The following is a 27,243-nucleotide window of genomic DNA, read 5'->3' as shown; positions in this document are numbered from 1 at the left end:
GGCCGCTGTGGATTTTACGTTCCTTTCCCCACACCCCGGGGCCGGTCGGGCGGCTCCGGCTTTCTGGGAAGGAGCCCAGCCGCGTGCGATGGATTGAGCCCGGCCGCGCCCGCAGCACACGCAGGTGCGATGGGCAATCGGGGGCTCCGGGGCACCCTCCGCTGCCTGCTGCTCAGCGCGCCGCTGCTGCTCCTCGTCACCGGTGAGTCCGCAACTTCTGCCTCCTCTCGCGGGGAGCCGCCGCTCCGGGCACCGCTCGGTAGCGGGAGGCGGCGGGGCTCCGGTGCCGGCACCCGCCGCAGGCCCCGTCCCCGCCGCTGTCCCCGCGGAGGGGGCAGGGCTCGCAGAACAAGGTGTCTCTGTTGCGGTCGCAGCTGCCGGCAGCGCAGGGCCGTCCCCGCGCCGGATCTGGGGAGCGGGCGGCGGGATCCGGCTGTCCCCGCACCAGCCGAGGGCTCTCCCGGCAGGACCAGGGGTTCAAGCGCGTCTTCAGCGTCCCCTTTCCGCCGCAGCTGCGGCCTCGGGGGTAGGGTGGGGGGGGGCCAGCTCGGCGCTGGCCTCGGTGCGCTTATCCTGCTTTTACCAAACTACGGGAAAGACGTGTGTTGGTGAGCACCCAGCCCTGGAGCTGGAGCAGCTTGCGTTACCCTGGGAAGGACTGATTTGTCTCTTAATCCCTCCCGTTAACTAGCCCTTGTAACTCTCTTCCCCTCCCAGCTACCTTTACCGAAGTTCCCAAAGATGTGACGGTTAGGGAGGGAGATGATATTGAGATGCCTTGTGCTTTCCGAGCCAGCGGATCCACCTCTTACTCCTTGGAAATCCAGTGGTGGTACCTTAAAGAACCAGCCAGAGAACTTGCACACGAATTAGCCATCAGTGTCCCCGGCAGCAGGAGCAAGGTAATGCAGTGCTATGGAGATCTCTCTCCATTGCGTGCAGCGTGTTCGGAGGGTGAGCAGATGAACTCAGCAGTCCCAGAGAGCAGAGCACTTCCCTGCCCAGTGCCAGAAAGCAGGTGGATGCACCGGGATCCCTGGCACTCTATGGGATGTGGGAGGACAGGGCATGCACCATGGGCAACTTCGTCTCCGGAAACTGCATCAGTGCTTTAAGCATTGTAAATAGAAAATTATAAATGTCCTGCTGCAAGATCAGCAGTGAAGACCCGTGAGAGGCAGTCAAAAATAGATGAGCATGAAGTGGGGACAAGCAACATCCAGTGCTTTTGTGGACTGAGCTTGTGAAAGGTGGGAGAGCCTCTGTTTGCTCCGTGATAGAGCAGAGGGAGGCATGAGGGATGAACCTTTCCTGTTGGCATGTTCAGTACATATCAATCTGCATAGACAAATGCACAGTTTCTTGGGCTGCATGTACACTCTCTATATCTGGAACGCAGCAAGACATTTTGAGACAGTCGGATGTGGCAATTAAAATGCATGAAGCACAGTTAAATCCTGCATTCCCTTTCCCCTCCCCCTAGCAAGCTGCCTGGCTTGAGAGTAGGCTCTAGTCTAAATTCTTCAGCTGCATTTCCCCAGCATAAGCCCATCCATTCTGCAGCTTCCCCAGCTCAGGACACCTTGCTGTGCAAAACGGGGCTGTACAAGGGGTGGGGTGAAGCAGGACTTCCAAGCCATGCCACCCCCCGCACAGGCCATGTCATCTCCATCCCTGCGCAGCCCCCCTGCCAGCTCCCCTCTCTGTGGCTTGTTTTCCTGCAGAGCTCAAATAGAGATGCAAAGCAGAGATGCTGAGCTCATGCGATGCCGCCTAGCTGAGGAAAGTGTAAGTCAGTTGTCAGACAGGGAAGTAAATCGCTTGGATTTAAATGTCTTCTTTAACCTTATATAAAACCCCTGAATTGCTTTCACAATAAACGATGGCAGGGCATGCCTGGAGAGTAATGGCATCTTGCTGGGAGGTGCATCGCCAGGATCCCAGATATCGCTTGGGTTTACAGTAGTTGGCTGGAGACAAAAAATAACCAAGTATTAGGTGATCTGGCAGTAACATGCAGAGTGATACCAGCTCCCAGGGTGTTTCAGGACTGAAGCTCTTCCTGAGCAGTGCGGGATCCAGCTTGCCCAAGCTCTGCACTGCTGGGCTAACACTGCTGGTGAAGTATCTCCCCCGGTGTTTGTCAGTGATGGGAGAAGCACAGCATGCAACAAGCGTTCCCCTGGCTGCTGTTCTCACCCTTGATGAAGGCAGCGCTTCCGTGGGTGCTGCAGGCACTTTACCAAGACTGGCCCCCCAAGCTGAGCACTGGTTTGGTGCATTCCCGTCGCCTAGGGAGCCTCACAGCCACACACGGGCTGTGTTTATGGTGAGCAGAGAGAGTCCATGTCCTGTCCTTAAACTGGGCTGGGAATATGAGCATCTTGACGTGCTGGCAGAGCTAAGTCTCATCACCCTTTTTTTTTGTTCCTTTAGGTGACAAGTAAGGATGCGACCAAAATCAGTGTAAGTGCAGCTCTAGCTGGGCAGGGCACCCTCCTCCCGCGCGCGTGGGGTCCCTGCGGGCCCCTCCTGCCCCGACACACGGGTGCCGTCGGGCTCACCGCAGCCCCGCTCCTGGGGCACGGTTCTTCTCGCGTTCTCATCTGCTGCTGCTTTCGCAGGCAGGTCTCATTGCTCACAAACCGGGAGGTGATGCTTGCCTTGCAGCCCGAGCTTAGCCACGCTTGGAAGAGACAGTGGGATGGATCCGGGGAGAAGTTTGCTTTTTGTCCCTGCCCTCTGCAAACCTCAGTCGCCTGTGGGGACCCCCTTCGCTCCTGATCCTGCAGGACATGGGGTGCAACTGTGCTGGCGCATGGCCTGCACCGCAGTTGCGGGGAGGTTGGAGCCCGCCCAGCTCCTGGGAGCGCTGCAGGACTCCGTGCGGGACTGGGCGGGGAGGAGGGAGCAGGGGCTGGTTCTGGATGGGGCTCCGGCAGCGAGGTGCTGGGCTGAAGAGTCCCGTGCTCTCGGTTTGGGGGGGAATCAGCCCAGGCTCGGGGTTCGTGACCGTGGAAGCCTCGTCCGTGGGGCAAGAGCGATCGCTGCCGGGCCAGCGCGGTCGCTGCGGGGAGGGGCAGGGGCGGGCCCGGGCCCGTGCTGAGCCGCCCTCTCTTTTTCAGACCGTCCGCGTCCAGGGCAACGACATCTCGCACCGGCTGCGGCTGTCGGGCGTGCGGCGGCAGGACGAGGGCGTCTACCAGTGCCGCGTGGCGGACTACAGCGACGACGAGACGCGGGAGCACCGGGCCCAGGCGCTGCTGCGCGTCCTGTCCCGCTTCGCGCCGCCCGACGTGCAGGCGGCAGAGGCCGTCTCGCACATCCAGAGCGGGACGGCCCCGCGGCGGCACGGCCCCGCCGCCCGCCCTACGCCGCCGCCAGGGCCCGTCAAGCGCCCGGCCCCGCGGGATGGCGCCGCTTCCCCCACCGCCAGGGCGGCCGCAGCTGCCACCTCGGCCTCGCCGCCGCCCGGCCAGGCCGCCATCCTCCGCCAGCAGCACGGATCAGGTAGGGGGGTCACGGATCACCGTGGGATGGTTCGGGTGGGACGGAACCTTAAAGCTCATCCACAGGCAGGGACCCCTTCCAGTAGAGCAGGTTCCGCCTAGACCCATCCGGCCTGGCCTTGAACACTGCCAGGGATGGGGCATTTACCACTTATTTGGGCACTGGAGCTGCTCTAAGGTCTCCCCATAAGGAGCCTTTTCTTCTCCGGGCTGAATAAGCGCAGCAATGTTAGCCTGTCTATATAGCAATGGTGCTCGAGGCCTCACACCATCTCCATGGCCCACCACTCGGTTTAGGGCTGAGCACCACAACCCTCTCGGTCACAGGTGGGACTATCACTGTGATGCTAAAGCTGAACAACTAGGCAAATGTCCTTCCTTTACCCAAAAGCTCAGCCCTGCCTCACCAGCTGCCAGTGCAGGGGCTGGGCAGGGGGGGGTCCAGGAGCAGGGTGGGGGCCTGAGTCCTCTCAGTGTGTGCTGTGGGGTAGGGGCCCCCTTTTCAGAACTCCCCCATGCAGCTTTTTGGGTGTTACTTGAACATGAGCCTCAGGTGAGTGAAAAGCCAGGGCTCATGTGCAGGAGACTGAAATCCACTGGTCAGCCCCGGCAGGCGTGAGCCATGCATCAAGGCCAGGTGTGGATGGCAAATTCTAAACGCTGTGCAGTGAGCTCCACCTTTGCGTTACTGGCAGGGTGAGATTTGAAGATTCTGTGCTCTGTTATGGTTTGCAAATGTAGAAGTTGCACTAATGCTGATTGTCTGTTAGTTAATACTGTGTTAAGTTATTATTACCATGTTACCATGTTACAGCTAGCTAGAGAAGGCCGTGGTAGACCTTCGTTTACACTTATGACAGAGTTTGGCTCAAAGAAGACAGTCTTAAATCTGCACTGTGAAGGTGTGCCACACTGCAGAGCTGTGGTGCTGCTCCGGCTGGGCTTCAGCTCGCCACTCAGCTGCTGTCCCTTGGCTGATGTTGAGCAGAGGTCCCTGCCAAGCTGCTTGAGGGAGAAGGGAAACAATTTTATGCCAGTGGCAGTGCAGGGAAGGCGCTGAGCTCCCCTCCGCAGATTCATAATCCTCACTTGGAGTGTTCACACTTCTTTCTTCCTGATACCTCTTCACACTCACAGGGCAAACATCGCAGGGTTTGACTCATAGTGATGGGAATCAGCTGTAAATGGACCACTGTGACCTGTGGTTGCTGTACAGGTACTAGGTTTTATCTGGCCACTACCTTTAGCTATTTCTGAATAATTTAATTTCTTTCTCATGTGGAAATGTGTGAAAACTCAGGTTTACTCAAGCTTGCTGTTCATTGGTGTCTAGTGGAAGACAAAGTGATAATTCGTGAGGTTTAACTGCAGGTGCCTGTGGGCATATAAAAAAAGTTAGGTTTGCTGAATTCACTAGGCTCAAGATGGATGCTGTAATGCTCATGATCTGGTGTTTTCCTGTTGGATAGATCTGCTTTCCTTCTAGAAGCCTGGAGCTGGTGGTTGTTTTCATGTTTCTTCCTTCCACACACACCCTAGTGAGGATTCTTGCAATGCTTTCCATGCTGACAGTAAGTTAGGTTGAGGATTCACAGCTCTGCACCCTGCTGACTGCACCCAGAGCTGATGTCATGCCCGTGAACTAAAACCAGGGTGGTGGAAGTGCAGTGGGCTCTGTTCCATCTCGACAGATGGGTGTGAATGTATGCGCCAGGACAGCCTGTCACATATGGCTGTTAGGGCAAGACCCCCTGCCCAGATCATCTAAACTTCAGTCTGTCCTGATTTTATCCGTGTCTGTGGTTTGGGGATATGGCACTGGTGCATCATTTCTAGGCTGGATTAAATTCTGATAATAAATCATGAGCACTGTGGCCAGCAGTGGAGATAATGGAATGACTTAAATCAGTGGAAAAGGTAGTGGAATGCAGAAAAATATTTTGTGGGGATCTCCAGATGGAGACTGATGCTAAGAGGGCTATGAAACAGCATAAACCAGAGTTTCCTGCTGTGCTGTCCCTCCTGCGCACAGTGGTGTCTGTGAATCGTGCCACACTGGGACAGGTGCCATGCCAGGAGAAGGCTGAAGTCAGTGGAGAGAGCAGAGGACTCCTGTTGTGCACAGCACTGACTTAGGCAGGTATACACCAAATAAATACTAACGTGGAAGTTGGTGTTGTGAGGACTTGCAGGGACATCACCTGGTTTTGTGAGAAAATGGAAAACTCGGGTCTGCAGTGCTGTCACTCACGTTTGATAAGCAGTAGAAAGCAGTAAACTTGCTTCAGAATGTCTTAAAAGAAAATTACGTCCCTGAGCTTCAGAGTTTCCCATTTATATGTTAAAGTGGTGTTCTTCAGAGCTATTTTAGGTACAGTAATTATTTTTCTCTGCAAAGAATGCAGTGTCTTTATAGGAAATACTTGGGTTTAACTCTTTTTTTTTTTTTTTTTACCTCTGGAAACTAGAAGCCTTTTGGAGTTTGGAGTCCACCCCTTCCAGGCAGTGTAAGAGCTGGTTTTCCACACAGCAGGGTCATCAAATCAAACTAAACCTTTGTTCACATGAATGTAGCAGACTGTAGGACCTAAACCTGTGTTGCTGGATGAGTTATAGGTATGCATAGTAGCATAACACATGTGATTCATTGCCTTATTTTGAGCTCTGCAACACACATACAGATAAGTACTTGCACCAGATCTGTCTTTAGTAATTGAATCATCCAGTACGTTTACTCTCAAGTCTTTAGTGTCTGTAAGTCTTTATATTGTACATGGAGATATTTCCTCTGTATAGAAGTAGAAATGTGCGCAAACAATGGATTTGCCGTCAGTGGTTAACACCTTCATTTATACACTGGAGAGCTCTGCCTAAAAGCTGGTGGCATGGCACAGCCATTGTGTCCTGCATGAGCTGGGTTCTAATCCTACTTTCCTTGCAATAGAAATCTTCCCAATATGTCCAGTGCGGTAGGTTAGGGCCTCTCTGTGTTTGCAGTCCAGTAAATGTGATTGTAGATTAAATGGTGCTTCCGGACATGCCCACAAGTCTCTTGTTGACTTCTGTTGGGGTCCCAGCTGTGCGCCTTTGAAAAACATGATTCTTTACGTCTCCAGGTTGAACTGAAACATGGACTTGCTCAGATAACTGTGTCTGTTACTGAGATTTTCTGAAAGCACAGAGTTACATCTGACAAAGCAGGTAGAATCAAAATCCATAGTTTTGGAGATGTCATCTGAAATTGTAGTTAGTATTTGTGATCAACATTATAGTATGTACAGGAATGGATCCAGTGTAATGGAAAAATTGCCCACTGTGCCAGAAATGCTGGCTAATTATACAGAATTTTATCTGCAGTATTTAAACCTCAGTGCTGTGGTCTCAGGAGAGTCACATTGATTACTGCTGTCTGCTGGTGAGGTACGCTGACATGGAAACTGAGAATGTCAGTTAGGCTGCAGGGAGGCAAAGATCTGCTGATAAGATCATTGACTTTAATGGTGTCAGTGAAGGAGCCCTTGTCCATTTGGTTCTAAAGGAAAATAATATTTTCCTGGCTTTCAGTTTAAATATTTACACACAAATGGAATCTTTTGCTTTAGAAGAAAATTGGGGTTAGCAAATGAAAGACTGTATGTTATTGTGTTTGGAAGTGGTCCTGGTTTGTACTGAGTAAATAGGGGTGTGGGAGCATCACAGAGCAAGATACACAGTGTCTCTGTCCCAGAAGGTCTGGGATGGATGAGATGGACAAATGGCAGTAAGAGCAGTGCCCAGCTTTGTTGAATGTGTGGCAGCTGTGAAATTAAATCCCAAAATTTAGTTTCAGCTCTCTTAAATTCAAGTCCAGCCTTAGTTATGAGACTTAACTTTGTCATCTAGTAGGTGAAGTAATAAACAAGGATCTTTGTGCTGACCTTTGGAGACGCAGATTGACTGTGTTAGATACTACCAAACTGTCTCCAAAACGGGCACTGTGTATTGGCTTGGGGACAGTTTTTAACTTCTGAGCAGAATCTAGATGAGACATTGCAGCTTCCAAATTCCCTTTTATTTGTTTGATCTCTAGCCTCAAAGCTCTGAAGTGAAACCTTTAAATAAAATAAACAAGGATGGGAGTGTGAAACAAGAAACTGTGCTTCATTATGCTTAGAGTGCTCTAGGAAGGACACAGACTTGTGTGTTATGCAGAGATGAGAGCTCACAGCAAGGAAGAGCGTACGTCTTCACGCCTGTTCCCTTCTCCCCCTACCAAGCCTTTCATGTCTGAGGCAGAAGCATGTCTGCTTGTGGGCTACACAGCCAAAGATAACAAAGCACCAGGTCGCAGTTCTGCAGTCTGTGTGTGTGCGCGGCTCCCGTGATGCTCCTAAGAGCAGTACATGCCCAGGGTCAGGCTGTGGCAGCCTGCCTTGAGGCAGGAGACCACATGGGAGAGAGTTACCTCCATCACGGACTGGGAAGTAAAAGGTATGCTTCTGCAGCCTGGAGACAGGAAAGCAAACGCACACACTTTTCTCTGGGGGTACAAGCTGTGGCTGTCGGAGGGGCTGCGTCTGAGGGTCTGTGGTTGAATTTGGATTAACTTTGGCTGAGGGCCCTCCCGGTTTTGTCAGAACTGGGAAGACTGCAGGCTGGCGGGAGGAACAGCCCATGCGTCTCATTAGTCTTTGACAGATGAGCAAGGCACAAAATAGCAGGGAAGGGAAGTCCCTGTGTTGCTGCTCAGCCTCCTTGCCTTTCCACTTGGAGTGCCTGGGCCTGCTTCACTCCTCTGTGCTTCTGATGAGACCATGCATGAGCTCATGAGCTGTTGTTATTTGTAGTTAAATGCAACCTGGGTCACATCCCATTTTCCTTTACTTTAAAAGTAGCAAGACAGAGGCCATAACTGAATTACCAGGCTGACCTCCTAAATGTCACTGGATAATAAACATGCAAAAAGAATTCCCATTAAATACACATCAGTAGCACTTTAATATCTAGGCAAATTAGACTGCTTTGGGGACAACTGAGGTCAAATATCTTCTTTTCTGTGTGTGCAATATGGATTAATTCCCAAACTGAATAGAAGCACAAACAGCAGCACCATGTCACCTCATGACGTGGGACAGAAACAAGCAGTGCCAGGGTGGGTTTGTACTGTGGAAATGCAGTTGATTTGAGTAGCACCTTTCAGTGTTCTTCCTTGTTCCCAGAGGACAGACAAAACTGCTAACCTATGCCAGAGCCTGTGCAGTGTCCTTTAAGAAATCTGAATATTATTTGAACTTCTTTAATACTTTCAAGTTATAGATGGAAAAATGGTTTAAAGAAATACTACTGAACACAATGAAAGGAGTATTCCAGGTCTTCCTAATGAATGTGGAAGCTGTACCTGACATTGGTCTAGATTTCTATATAAGATGGATTCATTAGTCAGTGAAAATTTAGCATTAGTATGAGGAAAGGCTGAGTGTACCCATGTGTCTCGTTGCATGAACAAACAACATTTGGGGCAGGAATATATGTATAATGCTAGCCCTTTATGTATGGTTTCAAGAGATACTTTGCAAAATGGATCGTTACTAATCACTGACTTGGTCTGTGTCCTTCACAAGAGGTGGGTAACTGTTACACATTCCCCACGTCTGCTGTACTGGTGCAGCTTTATGGATGTAAAGTAATGTTTGAGCTGTGTTGTGGACTATAAAGGTCCCTAACACTTGCAGTAGTGTGCTCAGCAGTCACAGCAGAGAGAAGTGTCCAGGCAAACTGGGGCTGGTTTTGAGAAGGTATCAGCAGTGGTGGTCTGTGATTGCAGAGCAGATGTAAGGCAGGATGTGCTCAGAAATGGCTCTTGCAGCAGTCCTGCCAGGAAGGCGTTTCTTTTTTTCATAGCAGGGAATTCTTGACAAGACAGATCCTGGCAGGGCTGTGCTGGCAGTAAAAGGGGGTTGGTTTGGGCTGTGATTGAGCTTTGCTAAAGCAGTTGGAGTGCTGGCAGGTTCTGCACTGCTGTTTGCGGATTGTTTCTAAATGAGGTAACGTCAGAGCAGCCCCATGCATCAATAATGAGCAGTTCTGGGGGGTTTGTATTGGGAAAAGCAGGCTGTTGGGGAACGCGTCTGTCACAACGGCAACAAGCCAACAGCCGAGGCTCTGGTGGCTGCTGCCGGCAGGAGCAGCCGTGCCCGCGCTGGGGCCGGAGCTGGGGTCACAGGACTCACGGATGTGCCCGGTGTTACCTGGATCCACGGCCTGGGTCAGGATGTGGAGTGGCCACCCGTGCACTGGAGCTGACGGGTGAAGACATTGCACCGGGGTAGTTAGAACTGCTTCACTGCTGCGTCAGTGATGAGGTCGGTGTTCTGACCCAAATCCCGCTCACACTGCGCAGCAGGAATCCCACATGTGAGAGGACCCAGAGGAATGTCCATGTCCATGGTTTCTCCAAATAGCCCCTCGCTGGCCTATCCTGAGAAGTCTGGCACAGGGCAGTGCCTTCACTTAGCTGACATCTACCGAATATCCACCACTGGGAAGGTGTGGAGGATCTGTGGATTTGTGGATCACTCCCAACGTGTCGCTGTTTGTTAGAGCAAAAAACCCCATGCAGACCACAGCCCGTGCTGCTTTGTCAGGCACAGGCTCTCCGTGCAGCCATTTCTATGTGTCCTGCCCATGCTCTCAGCTCTGTTCTTTAAGTGTGGACGGGATAGGGTTATTTATCTAAGAGAAATCCTTAGATAATCTGCACTCAGATCTGCTTAACTTCGGTAATTCTGGTTGGAGTGATAATTACAACTACATTGGCAGCTTCCTCCTAATCCCAACCAAGTCAAAAACAGTCTAGAAGACACTGAAGTGAGAACTACGGTGTCTTGGTCTCTGTTTCTGGGTTGCAGATATTTGCAGGTTTTGTACCAGTTACAGAAGGGGAAATCTGTGGTTCCCTCCAGCGTGGCTTTTATTACTGGTCTGTTCCTGAAGTGTCGACTTAGGAAGCGGTGTGCTCTTTGCAGCGTGGCTTTAGTGCTCCTGCTTACAACAAAAAACTCAAGGATATGGCCCAGACCCACCTCAGCCACCAGGATTCTTCCTTGCCTCATGGTGGGGGTGGTCTGAGTTGTGCTTTTTGCTGTTTGTGCAGATCCATGTGCCGTGGACTTGCTCACACAGTGCTACTGAGGAAAGACGTGGGGCTGGATGCACGTTTACCACCTGAACCACCACTAATTTAGCTACTTTTCTGTATGTGTTAGTTCAAAATTCATTTTCCACCAAATCGCATTATAAATGGTTTTGTATCTCTCATTATTCAAGTGTCAAGGAGTGAAATAATGATGCTCAGTCTTGTGAAGTGATCTTAGATCATGGAGCTGCAGAAAATTCTGGAAATGAAATAAATCCAGAGTTGGATCTTTTGAGTCTCAAATAAGATACTTGGTGAGAAGAGATCATCTCACAGATACCAAAGCAGAAATCTGTTGATGGGAATATCTCAAAAGAGGGAAGTTCCTGGCTTATTTAAATGCAGAGCAGTGTGCAGTATTTAAGCTGTTGTTGGGGTTTGTATGACAGCTGTATAATCCATCTGTAATGAATGACTCTTTCTAAGTATCCAGGGTACGTACATTCCTGTGCACCACCACCTCAGAGCAGCCGTTTTCACAGCCCAGTGTAGCACTTGGAGGAGGTGGAGCAAGGCTGCCCCCAGCTCTGCACTTCTCTGGCTTTCACAGAGGAAACGAGCTATTGAGGGGAAATGAACCAACTGTTCCATATTATGTGCCCCTACTTCTTGTTACTTGGGTGAAATGAGTTTTTACGAGACTGTTGACAACAAAACTGCATTTTTCTCTGGTAACCTAAAAAGTAGATACATTTTTGATAAAGGTCGAAGTATTTATTGCTCTTTACGTAATATGCACTTCCAAACATTAATCAAACCCACCAGTTTAGCTGTCCCTCTTTCTGTATGGCAGCAGCTGTGTTTGATACAAGATTGTCTTGCCACACAGACCTGCAGCAACTGTAGAACTGGAGCAGGTTCATTATCCATCTAATCATGTAGCGTATGTCTAGTAATGTCCTTATGACCCAAGAGGAAAAGGAAGAGCCCCCATGGAGGATGATTGAGGACTGGGCTGCTCCATGCACCGTGTGTGTGTCTGGGAGGGATTGTCCATCCTAACATTTTGAGAACACCTTGGCCGTGATGAGTCTCGGTTGAAATGAGCCCTGATGAGACCCAGAACCCACCTCAGGAGCTGTGCGATTCCTCAGGAGCACCCCTGAGTCCCCTCTGCATCTGTCCATCCTGTCCTGGGCACTCACACACGTCAGCTCCCTGCAGAGCGCTGCAGCACTTGGGAACGGACCTGCAGAAGGAACCTTTCTCTTTCCTGGCCCTCCTGTCAGAACAGCCTTTCCTGTCTGCATCGTTCCCCTGTGTGACTGCACCTCCCACCCCTCGCCAGCCAAGTTGTTGTTTTCTGATCTGTCCATAGCCACATGGTGCATGTGACCCATTCTTCACAGAATATGCTCAGAGAGGGGCTGCACAGTGCTCCAGGGTGCTTGGCCATGCTGTAGTTTACCGCCTCAAAGTGGAGGTTAAGCACTTTAAAACCCTTGCTGGCATGGGTGAAGGAAGCAAGCAGGATCACTGGCTTATACCTGCGTGGTTGTGTAGAAATAAATATGTGTGGTGGCTTCTATGAGGTATATTTTTGAGATGTGTTATGGAAAGCTGCTCCAAAATCCAGTGAATCGTAAACAAAAATGTGTGATGGGTAGAAAACTTAATTCTGCATTGTGCCTTGTAGGTGCTCAGTGGTGAGCAGATCCCATGCAGTCGCCTATAAACATCTGGGAAGTCACCGTGGCCAAAAAGAGCAACACCAGAGGGCAGCTCTGGAGCTGTATCTGGTTGTGCCTGGGCATGGTGGTCCACAGTCAGCAATGTGGGGGCCAGGAACAATGGGCGCAGCGCAGTTGGGTAGTTTTGCATAGATCTCCATAGTCCTGTGTTCTCCTTTCAAAAGGATCACGTTGTGTACCGCAGTGCTCCTGGGTTTGGCTGGGAGGGTGCTGAGGTTAGTGCAGGCTCGTCAAGAACCAGCAATGGGTGAGGAGCAGTTACAGCCCTTAAACCCAGCAGCAAAACTGCAGCATTGGATTGTGCTGTATTTCTGAGTGGAAGAAGGATTTATGCAGCTTATAAGATGATGTCTCAGACTGTGAAGTAATGCTAATGTGGTGGAGCTTATTACCTCTTCAGTAAGTGTAGGGGGACTTTAATGACGGTGTCTTTTTAATTAAAAACTTCTAAGATGATCTTAGATCTGAGGTTTGGTAAATTCCCTTCATTTCGGGGGAAATGCTCCAGTGTGTGGCACTGAGAATTTGTTTTGTCTGAGACATTATCACCTGTAATGAGCCTTGACCAGCAGCCCATATAAAACCTTGGTTTTGCTGTACATACAAGGCTGCCAGAGCATTTTATCCAAGAGTATGTCTCAAGCACAGTCTGAAGTTTCTGTTCTGAGAGGCTCAACCCGTGAGGTTAATTGGTTAATTGGATCCTTCACCTCTTGGTGAAACACCAGGTTTAAAAACGTGTTTTACTTGAACGTTCCTCTCTGGGGATCGGGCTGAGTCTCCCGGGTCACTGCCTAAAGGCCACACAGAGAAATGGCCTTTACGGTACCGACTGGGTCCCTGCTCCAGCAGCAACCAGGCTGTGCGTGTTATCCTGTCTCCCAAGGAAAACAGGCCACTGATGTCCTTTACCTTTTTATATATATGGACCACTGCATTTTACCACCACCTCAGAAAGAGACATCAAGGGACTTCTCAGATTCTTTCTAGGAAGAAAAATAGGTAACTGCTGGAAACTGGGGGTTTGGCCACTGGTTAGGTATAGCTTGTAAAAGAAACTTCCAATTTTCTCTCTGTGTCGCACGTCTCTTGTTTAGTTAATGTTTGTTTTCAGTTAGATGAACTGTTTTAAGTCAAACTTTGATGAATGCTTGCACAAAACAAATTACTAAATAGAAAACTACAGTAAAACATTATGTTGTAAATCAAAAAGAAGGATGAGTGATGCCAGAGAGCAATTCACCACCCAGGAACAGAACAATCTGTTACTGTTCTGCTTAGAGGCAGAGCTTCCCTGCTAGCCGCATGCATACCAATAATCTAAAAGCAAAACTGGAAATCTCTGTAGTGATAAGTAGGCTTGCAATAACAAAACAAGTGAATATTCAAAGTATAAATGAAATGTTTTCTTGTAAGCATCTGTAAGGAACTCTGTGCTGCTGATCCAGAGTCTCTGGATAGAAAGTCCTTGGTCTGAGATGGGAGGTTGGTAACACATCACGATCCTGGGGGTCAGCACCATGTGCTGTTTGTTCATATCTGCAGGCGGAGAAATTCCTTCAGTGAACGTCAAGACCAGAATAAGTCCAGCTGGTTTATAAACAATACTACGGATAATGAGAAGGGTTTGGGTTAACTAAACAGGGAAAAGTCACTGGAAATTACATTCCTCGTCTAATTATATTCAGAGGGAGAATTCTGAAGGTCTGTGTATCTGCTTCTACTGCCTGAAGTCTTGGAGGAGAATAACACTGAATAAGTGTAGGAAAAAAAAGAAGGTTGTATTTGGTGTTCAGTAAGAATAATTGCTTTCAAGTAAGTTTGTAAAAATGTTTTTTTTTAACTGTTGAGATTGTTAACAGAGTCTGAACTCACTTTCTGCTGTCACATTTAGAAGATGGAGAATGTAGGTTAAAAACCATGGCAATTTCTAGAAAAGACAAAAACTTAGGACTGTTGCATTAATTCCCAGTTCTGCACTGAGATTTAAACTAAAACTGGCACCTGAAGGTGAAACTGGCATGCGGATGGTGTTGGTAATGGGGCACACAGCTCCTGCAGGGAGCTGTGACTAACACTGCTTCCCATTCAGAACAGAAACAACCCCGACTCAGCATCCGCAGCAGCCTGTCAGCGTGATGGGTGTAAGAGCACTTAGAATCATAGAATCATAAAATAGTTAGGGTTGGAAAGGACCTTAAGATAATCCAGTTCCAACCCCCTTGCCATGGGCAGGGACACCTCACACTAAACCATGACACCCAAGGCCTCATCCAGCCTGGCCTTGAACACCACCAGGGATGGAGCATTCACAACCTCCCTGGGCAACCCATTCCAGTGCCTCACCACCCTCACAGTAAAGAATTTCTTCCTTATATCCAATCTAAACTTCCCCTGTTTAAGTTTTAACCTGTTACCCCTTGTCCTGTCGCTAATGAATACCTCCCTAGCATACTTGTAGGCGCCCTTCAGATACTGGAAGGCTGCTATGAGGTCTCCACGCAGCCTTCTCTTCTCCAGGCTGAACAGCCCCAACTTTCTCAGCCTGTCTTCATATGGGAGGTGCTCCAGTCCCCTGATCATCCTCGTGGCCTCCTCTGGACTTGTTCCAACAGTTCCATGTCCTTTTTATGTTGAGGACACCAGAACTGCACACAATGCTCCAAGTGAGGTCTCACGAGAGCAGAGTAGAGGGGCAGGATCACCTCCTTCGACCTGCTGGTCACGCTCCTTTTGATGCAGCCCAGGATACGCTTGGCTTTCTGGGCTGCGAGCGCACACTGAAGCCGGCTCATGTTCATTTTCTCATTGACCAAGACCCCCAAGTCCTTCTCTGCAGGGCTGCTCTGAATCTCTTCTCTGCCCAACCTGTAGCTGTGCCTGGGATTGCTCCGACCCAGGTGTAGGACCTTGCACTTGTCATGGTTAAACTTCATCAGGTTGACATCAGCCCACCTCACAAGCGTGTCAAGGTCCCTCTGGATGGCATCCCTTCCCTCCGGCGTTATCAACCGAACCACACAGCTTGGTGTCATCGTCAAACTTGCTGAGGGCGCACTCAATCCCACTGTCCGTGTCACTGACAAAGATGTTGAACAAGACCGGTCCCAACACTGATCCCTGAGGGACACCACTCATTACTGGTCTCCAGCCGGACATCGAGCCATTGACCACAACTCTTTGCGTGCGGCAAAGCCACTTGAGCCACAGGAGCCCGTTTCTGCAGGCTTTGTTCCTCAGTGTTTCCAGGGGATTCCCCCGCACAAAAGCGCAGTTTTGTTTCGGTAGCGGCATCTCCCCAGCTCCAGTCTTGTTCACTGAGAGAACAGGTTCAGGGGAACAGGGGCTCTCGCTGCCCTCGGGTTTGAGCATAATAAATATGCGGGGTCCGATCATTGCTGCTGTGCTGGGCAGGTGTGGAACGGGCACAGCTCGTGCCATTCCCCGGGCACAGGGGATGGTGACAGCCCCTGGGCCCACCCTGGGCTGTGCCATGTCCCAGGAGTGAGAGGAGCCACCTGACAGCTTGGGAACGGGGATGCGCTGATGGGAAGCGTGGGTCGTTGTGCGAGTACTGCCGTTTGTGAGCAAGCAGCCTCTCACTGAGCGCACACAGCCCGTCAGACAGACACAGAAAGGGGGTTTCACCTTCAGCCTGCTCAGTGAGGAAACTGTTCTCTCTTGCTGGTGTAGGTGGATAGGTTGCTGGGGTTCTGCCCCTGTGGAAAGGACAGGGTTTGATGTGTTTGTGAACCGACTCTGTTTCTGATGGAGGAGGGAGGTCCCTGAGGCTGGGGAATGGCTGTCACAGCCCTGTTTGCTCCCAGGCTGGCAGAGGCAGACGCAGAGTTGGCATCAGCACAGGCAGGGCTCCTGCTGCCTGCACCCACCCTCCCGGCACAGGGAGGGGATGCAGGGACAGACCCCCGTGCACCCCGGCTCAGCAGGGCCGGGTCCTGGGGCAGGGAGGATGAACATAGGTTTTTGAGCGCCCTGGGCTGGTGATGCTCTGTCCTGTGTGCTGGCTGGACCCTGAGCTCCAGCGGCTGTGATGAGCCTCCCTGCACGCACTTCTGGTGTCCTTATCGCAAGACTTCAATGAGTTACTCCTTCAGTTACCTGTGTTAATTGTGTTTGTTAATGATCTTCAGCTTTAAAAAGAAAAATCCTGCATCCATCTTAATGCCTTGCTGTGGCTGCATAGGCAGCCCTTAGCCACGTGTTTATGCACGCAAGGATTTAATTAAAACCTTAATAACTAAATAATCTCCACACAGTCTAGGCATGTGAGACAGCGCTGTGGGGACATTGTGGGAGTTCCTCAATTGCCCACCACATTAATATCAACTATTTTTTATGCTGGATAATACTACCCCAGCTTTGCTGGTGAGGCTGAGGCAGGCGGAACAGCCAGCCCAGGAGCGGCGGGTTACTTGGCAGCTGCTCGAGGTATGTCCTTTGGTCATGCCACAGCTGAGGGAGACTCACAGCTCCAGAGACCAACTGAAGTATTCACATTAGGGTGCCTGAAGAGAGTTTCCTCAATAGACGTGGCCCAGTTCCTTTCTCAGATGCCAAGCACAAAATGCTCTCACACCAGCAGTCACTTTGCTGGCGGCTGTCAGTACTGCAGGCACCAGTTTCTCCTGCAAGCAGGGACGAGGGGCTTGGCCATGGTGACACGCTGTAAAAGCCTCTCTTGGTGAACAAGTGTCTCGGTGTGTCTGTGAGGCAGGGACAGCCTGGTTAGCTGCAGAATGGCCACGGAGGCCACTCCGTGCCACAGAACCTCACCTCAAGGGAGCTGGAGCCGTTTTGCCCTTCATGGATGTGGACATTGACTCCCTGCTGTGTCCCACTGCGCTCTTGTCCTGTAGCTCCTGTGCACATTTTTAGTGCAAAATTCTGCTCTTTCCTGTGAAAGGTAAAGAAGATGTCAAGGTCTTCCTGTTCCCATTCCAAATGAAATGGGCTCGTGTCCTGTTAATCGAGGAGTACAGCTGCAACATTTGTCATTTCCCTTTGAAGTAGTGGGTGGTTGATACCTGTCATTTCTCAAGAAACTATATACCAGATTAAGGTGTATTTATAGAAATCTCAATTGCTAGTTACTTGGCTGAAGCCAAGTTTAGGCATACCATTAGTAATGCATAATGAGATGGCCTAAGTGGAGTGAGATTTGGGAGGGGGAAGAGAAAGCTATTTGAGTTGGATAGCTTGAGGATGCTGTTTTACTATTAAAATTACACTTCTGACCCCTGGCTCTGAAGTGATATAAAAATAAATCTTTCCATATTTCTCTTCTGCATTTCATCTTCTATATTAGACAAGATAAAGAATAAAATCTCTGTCTCTCCCTTGTCTCTTTCTGTTCTAGGTACAGGACCTATTTATGCTACAGATCCACTCCTCTATATGGCCCTCTTACTACTGCATCAGCTTGTACATTTGTTAGTAAACCACTGATCGACTGCTTCCTCCATTCCTCTGCAGCCAAGAACCTATTTAAACCCGAACAAACTCCTGACAAACAATACCTATGGTTTTAAAGATGAACAGAAAGAGACTGCAAGCAGCATGATCAGTTCTCTGTAGGGGATAAACATATTTTTGGGGATGTCACAGAAAATAAACCACTTAGAATAATGCATCTAGTTTCCAGACTCTCTGGTGTAAAGCCCTGCTCTGTGCATGGCACTTTTGATTTCTCTATTTTAATGTAATGTTTTTTCTTTTCTAAACCTTCCCTCTGACTCTTCATTTTGCACGAACTGTTGAGCAGTTATCACAATATGTAAAGATGTTGGGTCAAAGCCTTTCCTAAAAAAGGAAATATTTTTAGTAGATTGTTGTGTTTAGGTTTTTTGGATTTCCTTTTTCTTTTTTAATTAAATTATTTCTTTTGGAGACATTTTAATTAAAAAGGTACATCTTACCATAATTAATATTCACTGTCAATAATATTTATTTTTAAATAAAGATGATTGGAAACAAGGTAAGACATTTGTTTATAAACTGTATTGTATATTGCTGGATAACAGTTGAATAAAAAGATTTTGAAATAAAGTTTCTGCAGATGCCTGTGCCCTTCCATGTGCCTGGAGCTCCATGAGGGCATCAGGGCTGTGTCCCTTCCCTGCCTTGGCGCAGCACAGACAACTGAGGAAAAGTGCATCACAAACAAACCTGAAGTGAAATCAGTTCTTTATTACACCCCTCAACACTCTGCCAAACCCTGCAGACGGTGCTGACAGCTCGTCACCAGCTATGGCTGCATTTCGTTGTGCCCACGCCAGTTGTCTCTGGGCTGTGAGTGCCAGATGTGGTCAGATGGACAGGGGCACGGTGCAGAGCACTCAAGGTAAGTTGCTGTGTTTTTCATCAGGCCTCCTGAAGAAAGGTGAATCAAGCCTTGAAAAAATAAAAGAGAAATTAATCAACCTAGAGTGTTTTATTCCCTAGGGCTGGATCCAGTGTGTGGTTATAATCTGATTTTCAAAATTACACAGTTGTCATTTGTGTTACCAAGTGAGCTGTCCTCTACTGGGACAAAAGGCTTTTTTTACAGTAAAGACAGGAGTTATTTTCCTGTTCCAGAATGCTTGGGGTTTAAGTGAGATAATGGGATAACTTGGTAAAGAAACATGACCTTCTTCAGCTGAATTTAGTGAAGTACTTTGAAACATCCTCTGGTACCTGTGATTCTTATCCTTTCATTTGTGTAGCATTTTAGAAAGGGCCTTAATGTGGAAATGGTAAGGAGGCAGCCACTGTGCCAGCAGGACTCTGCTGGCAGAAGCTGTGGAGCAGAAGCAGTATATGCCACTGCATCACCTCATACCCGAGTTCTCTTCTAGGAGGAGGGCAGGAAAGGAATTTCCATTCCTCAGATAGCCAGAATTTGCTTTCCTGGGACTGCCAGTAACAGTGAGGGATTTGTGCCTCTCAGATCACACTGGGTGTCAACCAGAAGGCATCTGTGTTTCATACCTGTTACTACACTGTAATAGTAAAAGTCCTCTTGTGCTGAGGCAGATTCACCAAAGGTGTTAAAATCTTCGTAAGGATGTTCATCCCCTTAATGGCAGCTGTAGCATCCCCTGGATTGAGGAATAATCCATAATCATCCCACAAAAATTGGAACTGCTCTTCATAAAGCTTGGAGAGGTGGTGATTGCAAACCTGGAAGTGCATCAGAGGTGAGACACTGAAGAACATGGTCCTTGGCTTCCACATGTGCTTGGGAGGGCGAGTCTTCTGTAACCTGAAAAGACAGGTGGAAAACAAGATTTCCATGTAGGACCATGCGTGAATCAGCTCCAGCATTCATGTCTGGGAACATGCTCAAGCACAGTTACTCAAGCAGTGCTACACGTGGAGTGTAGAATGTCACCAGAGCTCTCATCCTTTGAGTCGTGAGAGTGAAGCCCACCTGGGTTTGAACTGTGCCTCATCAGCTGCTGCTTTTCCTCAAGGGCAGTGAAGACTTCTCAGTGACTTGTCTTCCTCCTAAGGAAGGGAACCCGAACACATTTTTTCACAAGAGGAAGAAGAAAATCTGCCTGAATTTATTGAGAGAAAAGGCTGATGCCTGAAGTAGTGCAGTGTGTCTGTGGTTTACCTGCAGCCCTTCCCAGCATGGTCTCTTAGTAAACAGATCTCTTTTGCTCTGATACTTGTGTTTCATCACTTACAGAGTACAGAATGTCTTGAATTGCATACAGAAACCGGGCAAGGAAATACCTCATCCTGCACTTGTCCTTCCCTTTGTGTTGTAGCCTGTTACCTGCACAGGGATGTGGCAGAACTGAGACTTGTGTGTGCAGTGGCAGGAGCAGAACTATCAAGGTCTTTTAGACTTTCATCACATTAAAGGTGAAAAAATACTAAATCTGCCACTAAAAATAACTTTTTTTCTTATCCTTCTTGAGACCAGAATTAAGTGTACCACAGTAAGAATAACAATTCTTACATTCTAATTCACTATAAAACCTCACAACTACTAATCTGAGGATTTGATTAAAAAAAAACCCTCTTCTAACAAGAGCAAGAGGCATCTTTTCTATCCAGGATAGACCTGCACATGTGCACACCCATTCCCAGCACACACAGGGTAACTTCAGCAAGAGAGCAGCCATAACTTGGCTGTACCTTCACTTTGCTATATTTCAGCCTTCAGAAATAGCAAACTGAGTTCTCCAGGTTTTGGGTCCTGGTTTCCACATCTGGGCCAGCATTTTTTGCAAAACACACAGCCAGTGGTTGGCCCCGTATTTGTGTAGTGCAGGGGAAATAACTGGCTAAAGAGGAGGCTGCAGCTCTTGGTACCATAATTGGTCTTTAAAAAGGACTTAAAGGAATGAGAAACATTTTGATAGAAAAAAGTAAAGAATTTGGAGGCTTATTGCTTGTGAGTGCGTTAAGGACTTCTGCTAAAACATCTGTCCTTGAGAGTGCTCGCTCTTCTGAAAAGGGCAACTGCCTCTCTGCTGCTGATTGTATTTACAAAGGGCAAAGTGAGGTTTTCCTGTACCCTTAATGGACAGAGGCTAGTGGCAAATCTTGCTCTTTCATAAATCTCCGCATTCTTTGTGGTGTCTGCTGTCAGAATCAATTAGGAGTAAGTGCTCAGCCTGCAGAGGCAGGGGAAGGCAGTGAGGCGCCTGCAGTGCTGTGTGGAGCTGGGCAGAGAGTGCCATGGTTGGGGGCCCAGGGGACACAGCTGTTGTCCTGCATGGGGCCAGCTCACCAGCAAAGCTGCAGCCCTGGGCTGGGAAGTGGGTGATGGCAGTTGGGGCCAGAGCTGAGTCGTCTATAATACAGTCATAAGAAAACACACATTGTTCCTGAGAGAAAATCAATAGAACTTTGCACTTTCCCTTGTAATATTTCCAGCGTGTGCCATCAGCCACGTTTGCTCACAGTTACACTGCTATAAATTCACTGCCTGCTACAAAAACGAATGGATTTACAGCAGTGTAACAGGGCCAGTGCTAAAAGCCATGTACATGTGAAAATACATGGAACAAAAGTAGCTGTACAGCACTGGTGACCTTCAAAGTACCAAGACTCGGCAAGTGAAAAGCAGACTTACCTAATTCCCTGCATGCTCCCTGGAAGAGGACACATGCAGTCCCCACAGCATCCCTGTGTGTGGCACAAGGCCAGCGCCCCACTGAAGGGAAGGTGGGTGAGCGGCTTCTCACTGTGATGGAGCACACAAGAGACTGTCTGACCATGGCAGTTTTCATTGCCTGCATAAACTATGCAGGAGCCTAGCCTCACTCAGAATTAGTGAGTAAATAATGTGCTCCCAAACTTGGTGTCAAAACTGGGTTGGTTAATGCATGAGCTGCCTCTGTTCCATTTGTTACTGCACAGTAAATTTCATGCTTAGCCAGAGGCTGGCAAAGTTAATTTATTCATTACCCCCAAACTTCGGGCAGTTACTATTCAAACTCCCCTAGTACATCTATTTAATAAGAAGAGAACAGAAAATTGATGGGATCAAAAATGTTAAAGTCTTAATTAATGCTTTTAGCAAAGACTGATTAGAGGGGGGTTGTGAGAATATTAATTTGTAGCAAGGAGAACTAGGGCTGCAAGAAATGGGAGAGTGCTCAAATACCAACACACACAGATGCTGCTGGTGAATAACAACTGCTCAGATGGTAAAACCTGCACTCACTGCCTTGGGGTTTCTGTGGTGTGTTGTCCTGTGGCAGCCTGGCAATGCTGCAGGTCCCTGGCCAGCAAGGCAGAGCAAAGCAGGGCTGTGGGCACGCTGATGACGAGGCTGGGTGTTGTTCACGCAGGAACGGGTACAGTTAATCCATAGGAAAAGCAGCTGGCCCTAAATCAAAGGCAACAAGATGAAAGCTGTGAGGGATGCTGCATTCCCCATCCCGCCCCAGAGCAGCGTCAGCCCATCCTCTGTGCACAGCCCCATGGTTTGACAGGGGAGGGGTTGTTGCTGGTTTTAGACCCTGTTTCTAAAACCCAGCAATTTCTGCTGAGTACAGATGGGTGTTAACTGAAAATGGAGCCAGTGGGGAAGAACGTCTATGGTTCAGCTCTGCACCAACAACAATCCAGAGTTTAGCACTGAGCAAGATGGGGCTTCTAAGGATCCATGTGAGTGTCAATGAATGGATTGAAATCTCCTGTTTTTCCTCTGATGACTGCCAGCTTTTTAATTACAGCAACTATGGACAGTCCAAGCAAATCACAGTTACAGTAAGAGTCAACTTGCACGGTGCTGCAGAGTTCATTAATGGATTTCTCTATTTGTTGCCTATAGATGTGGCTTCCTGTTACTGTTAAAATGTTTCTTAAACCCCATCTGTAGTTTAATACAAATTAAATGACCACAGTCTTAATAACTCCGGAATGCTCACAGTTCAATTTTACTTCAATTTACTTTTCAGGTAAGATATTTTTGAATGTACTCTGAGGAAGGCAGGGAAGGGACTGTGAAGGTATTTCAGGTTTTTTCTATTCCATTACCAGATCTGCCAAAAACTTTTAATTCATCTCTATGTTATTACCCTTGAAACAGGAAGCAACAGGTAAGACTTTAGGAATGCTATGCAGGGTGAAAAAAGAGATGACCACACAAAATGGGTTCTTATTTTTGGATTTTCTTGTCATTTTCCTTGAAAACCTGAAGCAATTGATTTTTTTTTTTTTTCCCTAGAATAGGAATTCTTTATTACTGAATATTTTCCAGGCTTATAAGTTACTCTAATCCACTGAGTATCATGACTCATTTTGACTTTAGAGTGATCTACGTATATCTAGGCAGGTGATGATATTTAGGCTGTCAGCTGAAGTCAGCTGGTTTGGCAAAAATTAGTAGGATAGTTCTGATTTCAAAGTGCTGTGGGTTTTGTAATAGCTTTTAATGTCTTTTTTTGTTTGTTTTTGTTTAACAGTGTGGTTCTGCATTCATAGCATTTCATTCATTTGCCATTCTATGGCAAACATGAGCTTTAGCTCTAATTTCCCATGGCAGAGTCTCTTTCTAATGCATTGCTGTGATTTATTTACTTATTGTTTGGGACAGTTGTACTTTAGTGCTTCCAGAGTTGATCCAAGTGATGGATACCTGTCAGGATGTTATTAATCAGCTGTCTCTGCAGTTTTAAAACATGTCTAAATATATCCCATGGGGACAGCTTCTGACTGCTTGGATGGGTGTGAGGAAGGTTGATGTCAGCACTTCGATACCTGCCTTGATTTGCTTCATCCTTCCCTCCCAGGAGCAGCACAGGGGCTGCCATGACATAAATAGGAGCAGCCTCATCAGTGAAGGGGCTGGTAACTCAGTTTCCCTGTGGGACACACGTCCTCCCATGGCATCAGGCGGCCCCAGGCTGGGGGACAGTCTGTGCTCTGAGACACACACTTAGACCACCAGTCCTCAGGGCCCAGAGCAGCATCACCGACACGGTGGTGAGGGCTCTTGTTTCTCTGCTTCCTGGGATCCCCTTGAAAGCCCTGGCAGCAGACGCAGGGGCTGCAGTGCCATGCTCCTAGAACCGCGGCCAGTGCAGCTCTGGAATCCTCTTGCTCAGTGTCCCCGTGCACAGCTCAGCCTCACACGCTCTGCTCCGGCAGGACAGTGGGGACAAGGAGAAGCCACTCATCGGTTCCTGAAGGGCCCCTCATGTGCCTCAGGATTTAAAAGCCTGCTTTCCCCAGTTAAGCTAATCTTGTGAGTGTCCAACAGGAATAAGGACGGTGTTGAAACACACCACATTGTTCCACTAAACCTACATTGCTCTGAGCTCTGGAGGGCTGCGGTACCTCATCAGAGTGCCTTGACACAACTAAGCCAAGTGATGTGTAAGCCCAAGCACTTGCCTGGGAATGTTGATAAACCTTTGTACAAGGATATGGTGTGCATATCTAAATCCAGGCCAGGCCAAGGAATAACGGTACTGAGCAAGGATCTAGACCAAACCATGTCTGTCAGTGATACCTGTTACCCTGAGGGGAATGCCGGACTCAATAAAGTGTGCAGGAAAAGCTAAAGGCAAGCAAATCAAATGAGGTTACTAAAACGTAGAGTTTGATTAAGAAAATATCAGTTACTTTATGACCTTTACCAAATACCTTCATGTTTGTGATTCATTTATGGTAATGCAGTGGAAGACAGTAAAAATACAACCATTCAGAGCTACAAATAATGTTCATAGTGTAATCCATTTACAGAGCGCTTGGATATAATCTCAACTTTATAGTACAGTGGTATGAAAGTCTCAAGTTAGTTAAATGCACAGCAAGGTGCTACTTGGAATCTTGGTTAAAATGAACCTCAGCTTACGGTTAAGTCGCTGGTTGAGCGAATCATTTTGTATCCAAGTGAGCTGAGTCCACTGAAGTGGGCAGCCAGACTCCTCATATAGTGAAATACTGTAATAATTAGTAATGCTGGCATTTCGGCCTCCAGAGAAGTAAGGGTTTGATAAGACAGAAGAGCAAAACTGTGTACAGACCCATGCACTGACCCTGCCATGGGTTTGCAGATGTGGCTGCCTTGCAGCGCTTCAGCACGCAGGGAGTCAGGAGGAGGGCTCGCCTTGCTGCTGCCAGCACTGGGGGCTCAAACCCAAGCAAACAGCAGCTAACACCCACCAGACACCCGGCAAAAGCTGAACTGTAACAAGATTTAATAAACCCAGCTTGCGCAGTGTCAAATGTGAGAAGCTGAACTTTCTGCAGTATTTTTCTAGAACATAAAATCTCTTTATTAACCCAAGAGTTAATTATATTAACACCAGAGAGGTCTTACGCTACTTATGCCAGACTAAAGAATTTCACTAAAGCAAACCAGCTCAAATGCGAATGTGCGGAGCTTTGCTGGATTCATAAAGTGTTCTTCAACCTGGTCATAAATGTGCATGGAGAAGTCACCCAGATTCAGGCGCACCACCTGGGTAACCCTGACCTTGCCACTGCTGGGTTTTGGAGCAGAGCAGCAGCAGAGAGAGCACTGCTCGTGTCCAGGGCCCCAGAAATGGCACGTGTTTGCACACGCGCTCCCCTTCAGTCAGCTGCTGCTGGTATTTACAGGGCTGGGGAAGGTTTGCTGTTTACAGCTGGGAATGTGACTGCAAACTGGCAAGGGAGAAAGGGAGGCACCCACAGGGACACTTACCTGGATGTTGCACACCTCACCTGCCGTGGCGTCTCGGGAGCAGGAGACAGAGGTGCTGCCATCATGCTGAAGCCATTTACTCCTATGCAACACTTCACATTCCCAAAACATCCATATGGGGCTCAGGGAGACAAGTGAATAAGCAGGAGCAGCAGGATTTGCCACGGCTTAAAGTTTCCCTCTGCTATAAAACAAGCTTTTCTCAGTGGAGAAAAATGGTATGTGGTTTTTCTTCTTCACATGCTAAACCGAGTGGCAAAATAAGGTGTTTTCCCCAGTAATGTCACTGATAATGATTTTCACCATGCATCCCTAGCTAATTGGGGTGTGTGCTTATCAAGTGCTTAATTTGAGTGCTATCCAGCCTGAGGGTTTAAAGAAAAGCTTAACTCTGCCTGCAAAATGGAGATCACTGATGTGACACCTGCCTATCAGCAGGCTGCAGGCAACCTCCTGCAGTGGGTGCACCCTCGGACTGCATCTTAACTTCTGTCCACAGCCCTGCCTGCGTGGTTCAGCAGTTACTCGATGGCCCAAAAGGCATTAAGAAGTCACAGCGCAGAGTTTATTTCAGGAGAAAATATTTCAACAGCCCAGGTGACTGTCACACATGCATTAAGAAAACCAGGACACAGCACACCAGATTTAGTTTAGCTACAGTAAAATAACTGTAGTAGTAGTGAAGCAATGCTGACCCCAGCTACTAGATGCTGACACCTGGCTTTTGCTGCATAAGAGATTAGGTTTCTCTGGTTTGTTTCCTCCCTGTCTCTTTATATATATTTCAAGTATATAGCATATATTTAGTATTTAGATGTTTAAGACAAACCCCCAACATTTTAGAGAGAGAAGTACCCTTCAAGCGCAGCAGTGCAATCCGTGGGCTCATGAAATAGCAACTGCAAGTGGAAACGAGCCCCTGCAGTGCAACCCTTTCACTTTGTTATATTGCAATGTATTTTCTGATTTTTCATGAGCCTGGTTTGTGTGACCCTGCCAGTATCTAAATTAGTTGTTGAACTTTCTCTGCTTTTGTCTTATTATAAATGTAATTTATGGGATGCTGAAAGTCTGCAAGTTACTTGTACTTCACTGACATTTCTCTGAGAGTCAAAAAAAGGCTGTGTGTACTTGACTGAGATTAAATTTGGTAGACTGCATCTAGCTGTATCCTGCTATCAAAGTGCAGGATTGGAAGACTTCCATTAAATTGTTATTTTCAGTTATTACTAGCTCCTAAATCAGTTCATATAATTTCTTTCCCATAATGAATGCACTGCATTGTAAGCCTAAATGCCGTATTTTCTACTGATCTATTTCCACAACCTGTTTAGTGAAATAATTAAAATGATTTACAAGGCTGACCCAGTATCTCAGTGGTTTAGTAAATCATGTGCCCTGTGGGAGGCTCAGAGATTTTTAAACCCACAACTCCCAGCAGCAGGACTCAGTGCTGCTGCAGCGTGTCCTGGGCTGCATCTTATGGTGCATACAAAGCCAGCCTCTGAAACACTTCCTTCCAGTGCTCAGGTAGAACAAGGGCTCCAGCTGGTTTGTTCCTTCATCACCCCTGTTCAAAGCAGGAACACTTCTTGGTGCTACCAAGCTGGAGCAGAACTTGAGCTGCAACCTACCGGTAACCCATCTTCACTTGAACATCTTCAACTTGAACACCCCTGTTTTCCATCCCCAGAACTGACCCCACCT

At 48.1% G+C, this 27,243-nt stretch overlaps 1 protein-coding gene and 1 long non-coding RNA gene across 5 annotated transcripts; one reads left to right on the top strand and one right to left on the bottom strand.

The window, feature by feature from the left end:
* VSTM2B (V-set and transmembrane domain containing 2B) lies at positions 1–18,032 on the top strand. Its single transcript, XM_080637920.1, has 5 exons — positions 1–202; positions 718–902; positions 2,437–2,466; positions 3,126–3,510; positions 17,752–18,032. The coding sequence occupies exons 1-5, from the start codon at positions 130–132 to the stop codon at positions 17,838–17,840; spliced, it is 762 nt and encodes a 253-aa protein (XP_080494046.1). The 5' UTR covers positions 1–129; the 3' UTR covers positions 17,841–18,032.
* On the bottom strand, positions 16,739–25,801 carry LOC308231989. 4 transcript variants are annotated; one of them, XR_013958792.1, is made up of 7 exons: positions 25,537–25,801; positions 22,063–22,227; positions 21,469–21,579; positions 19,807–19,883; positions 19,365–19,638; positions 18,561–18,785; positions 16,739–17,289 (listed from the first exon to the last, which is right to left on the bottom strand). It is a non-coding gene; the product is annotated as an uncharacterized lncRNA (long non-coding RNA). The 4 variants fall into 4 exon arrangements; XR_013958793.1 differs by lacking the exon at positions 21,469–21,579; XR_013958795.1 differs by lacking the exon at positions 21,469–21,579 and having other exon boundaries at positions 25,557–25,801.
* Between the last annotated feature and the right edge of the window lie 1,442 nt (positions 25,802–27,243).

Source organism: Psittacula echo (assembly GCF_963264785.1).
Source record: "Psittacula echo genome assembly, chromosome: Z".
NCBI lineage: Eukaryota > Metazoa > Chordata > Aves > Psittaciformes > Psittacidae > Psittacula > Psittacula echo.
This window is presented reverse-complemented; position numbering and strand designations above follow the sequence as displayed.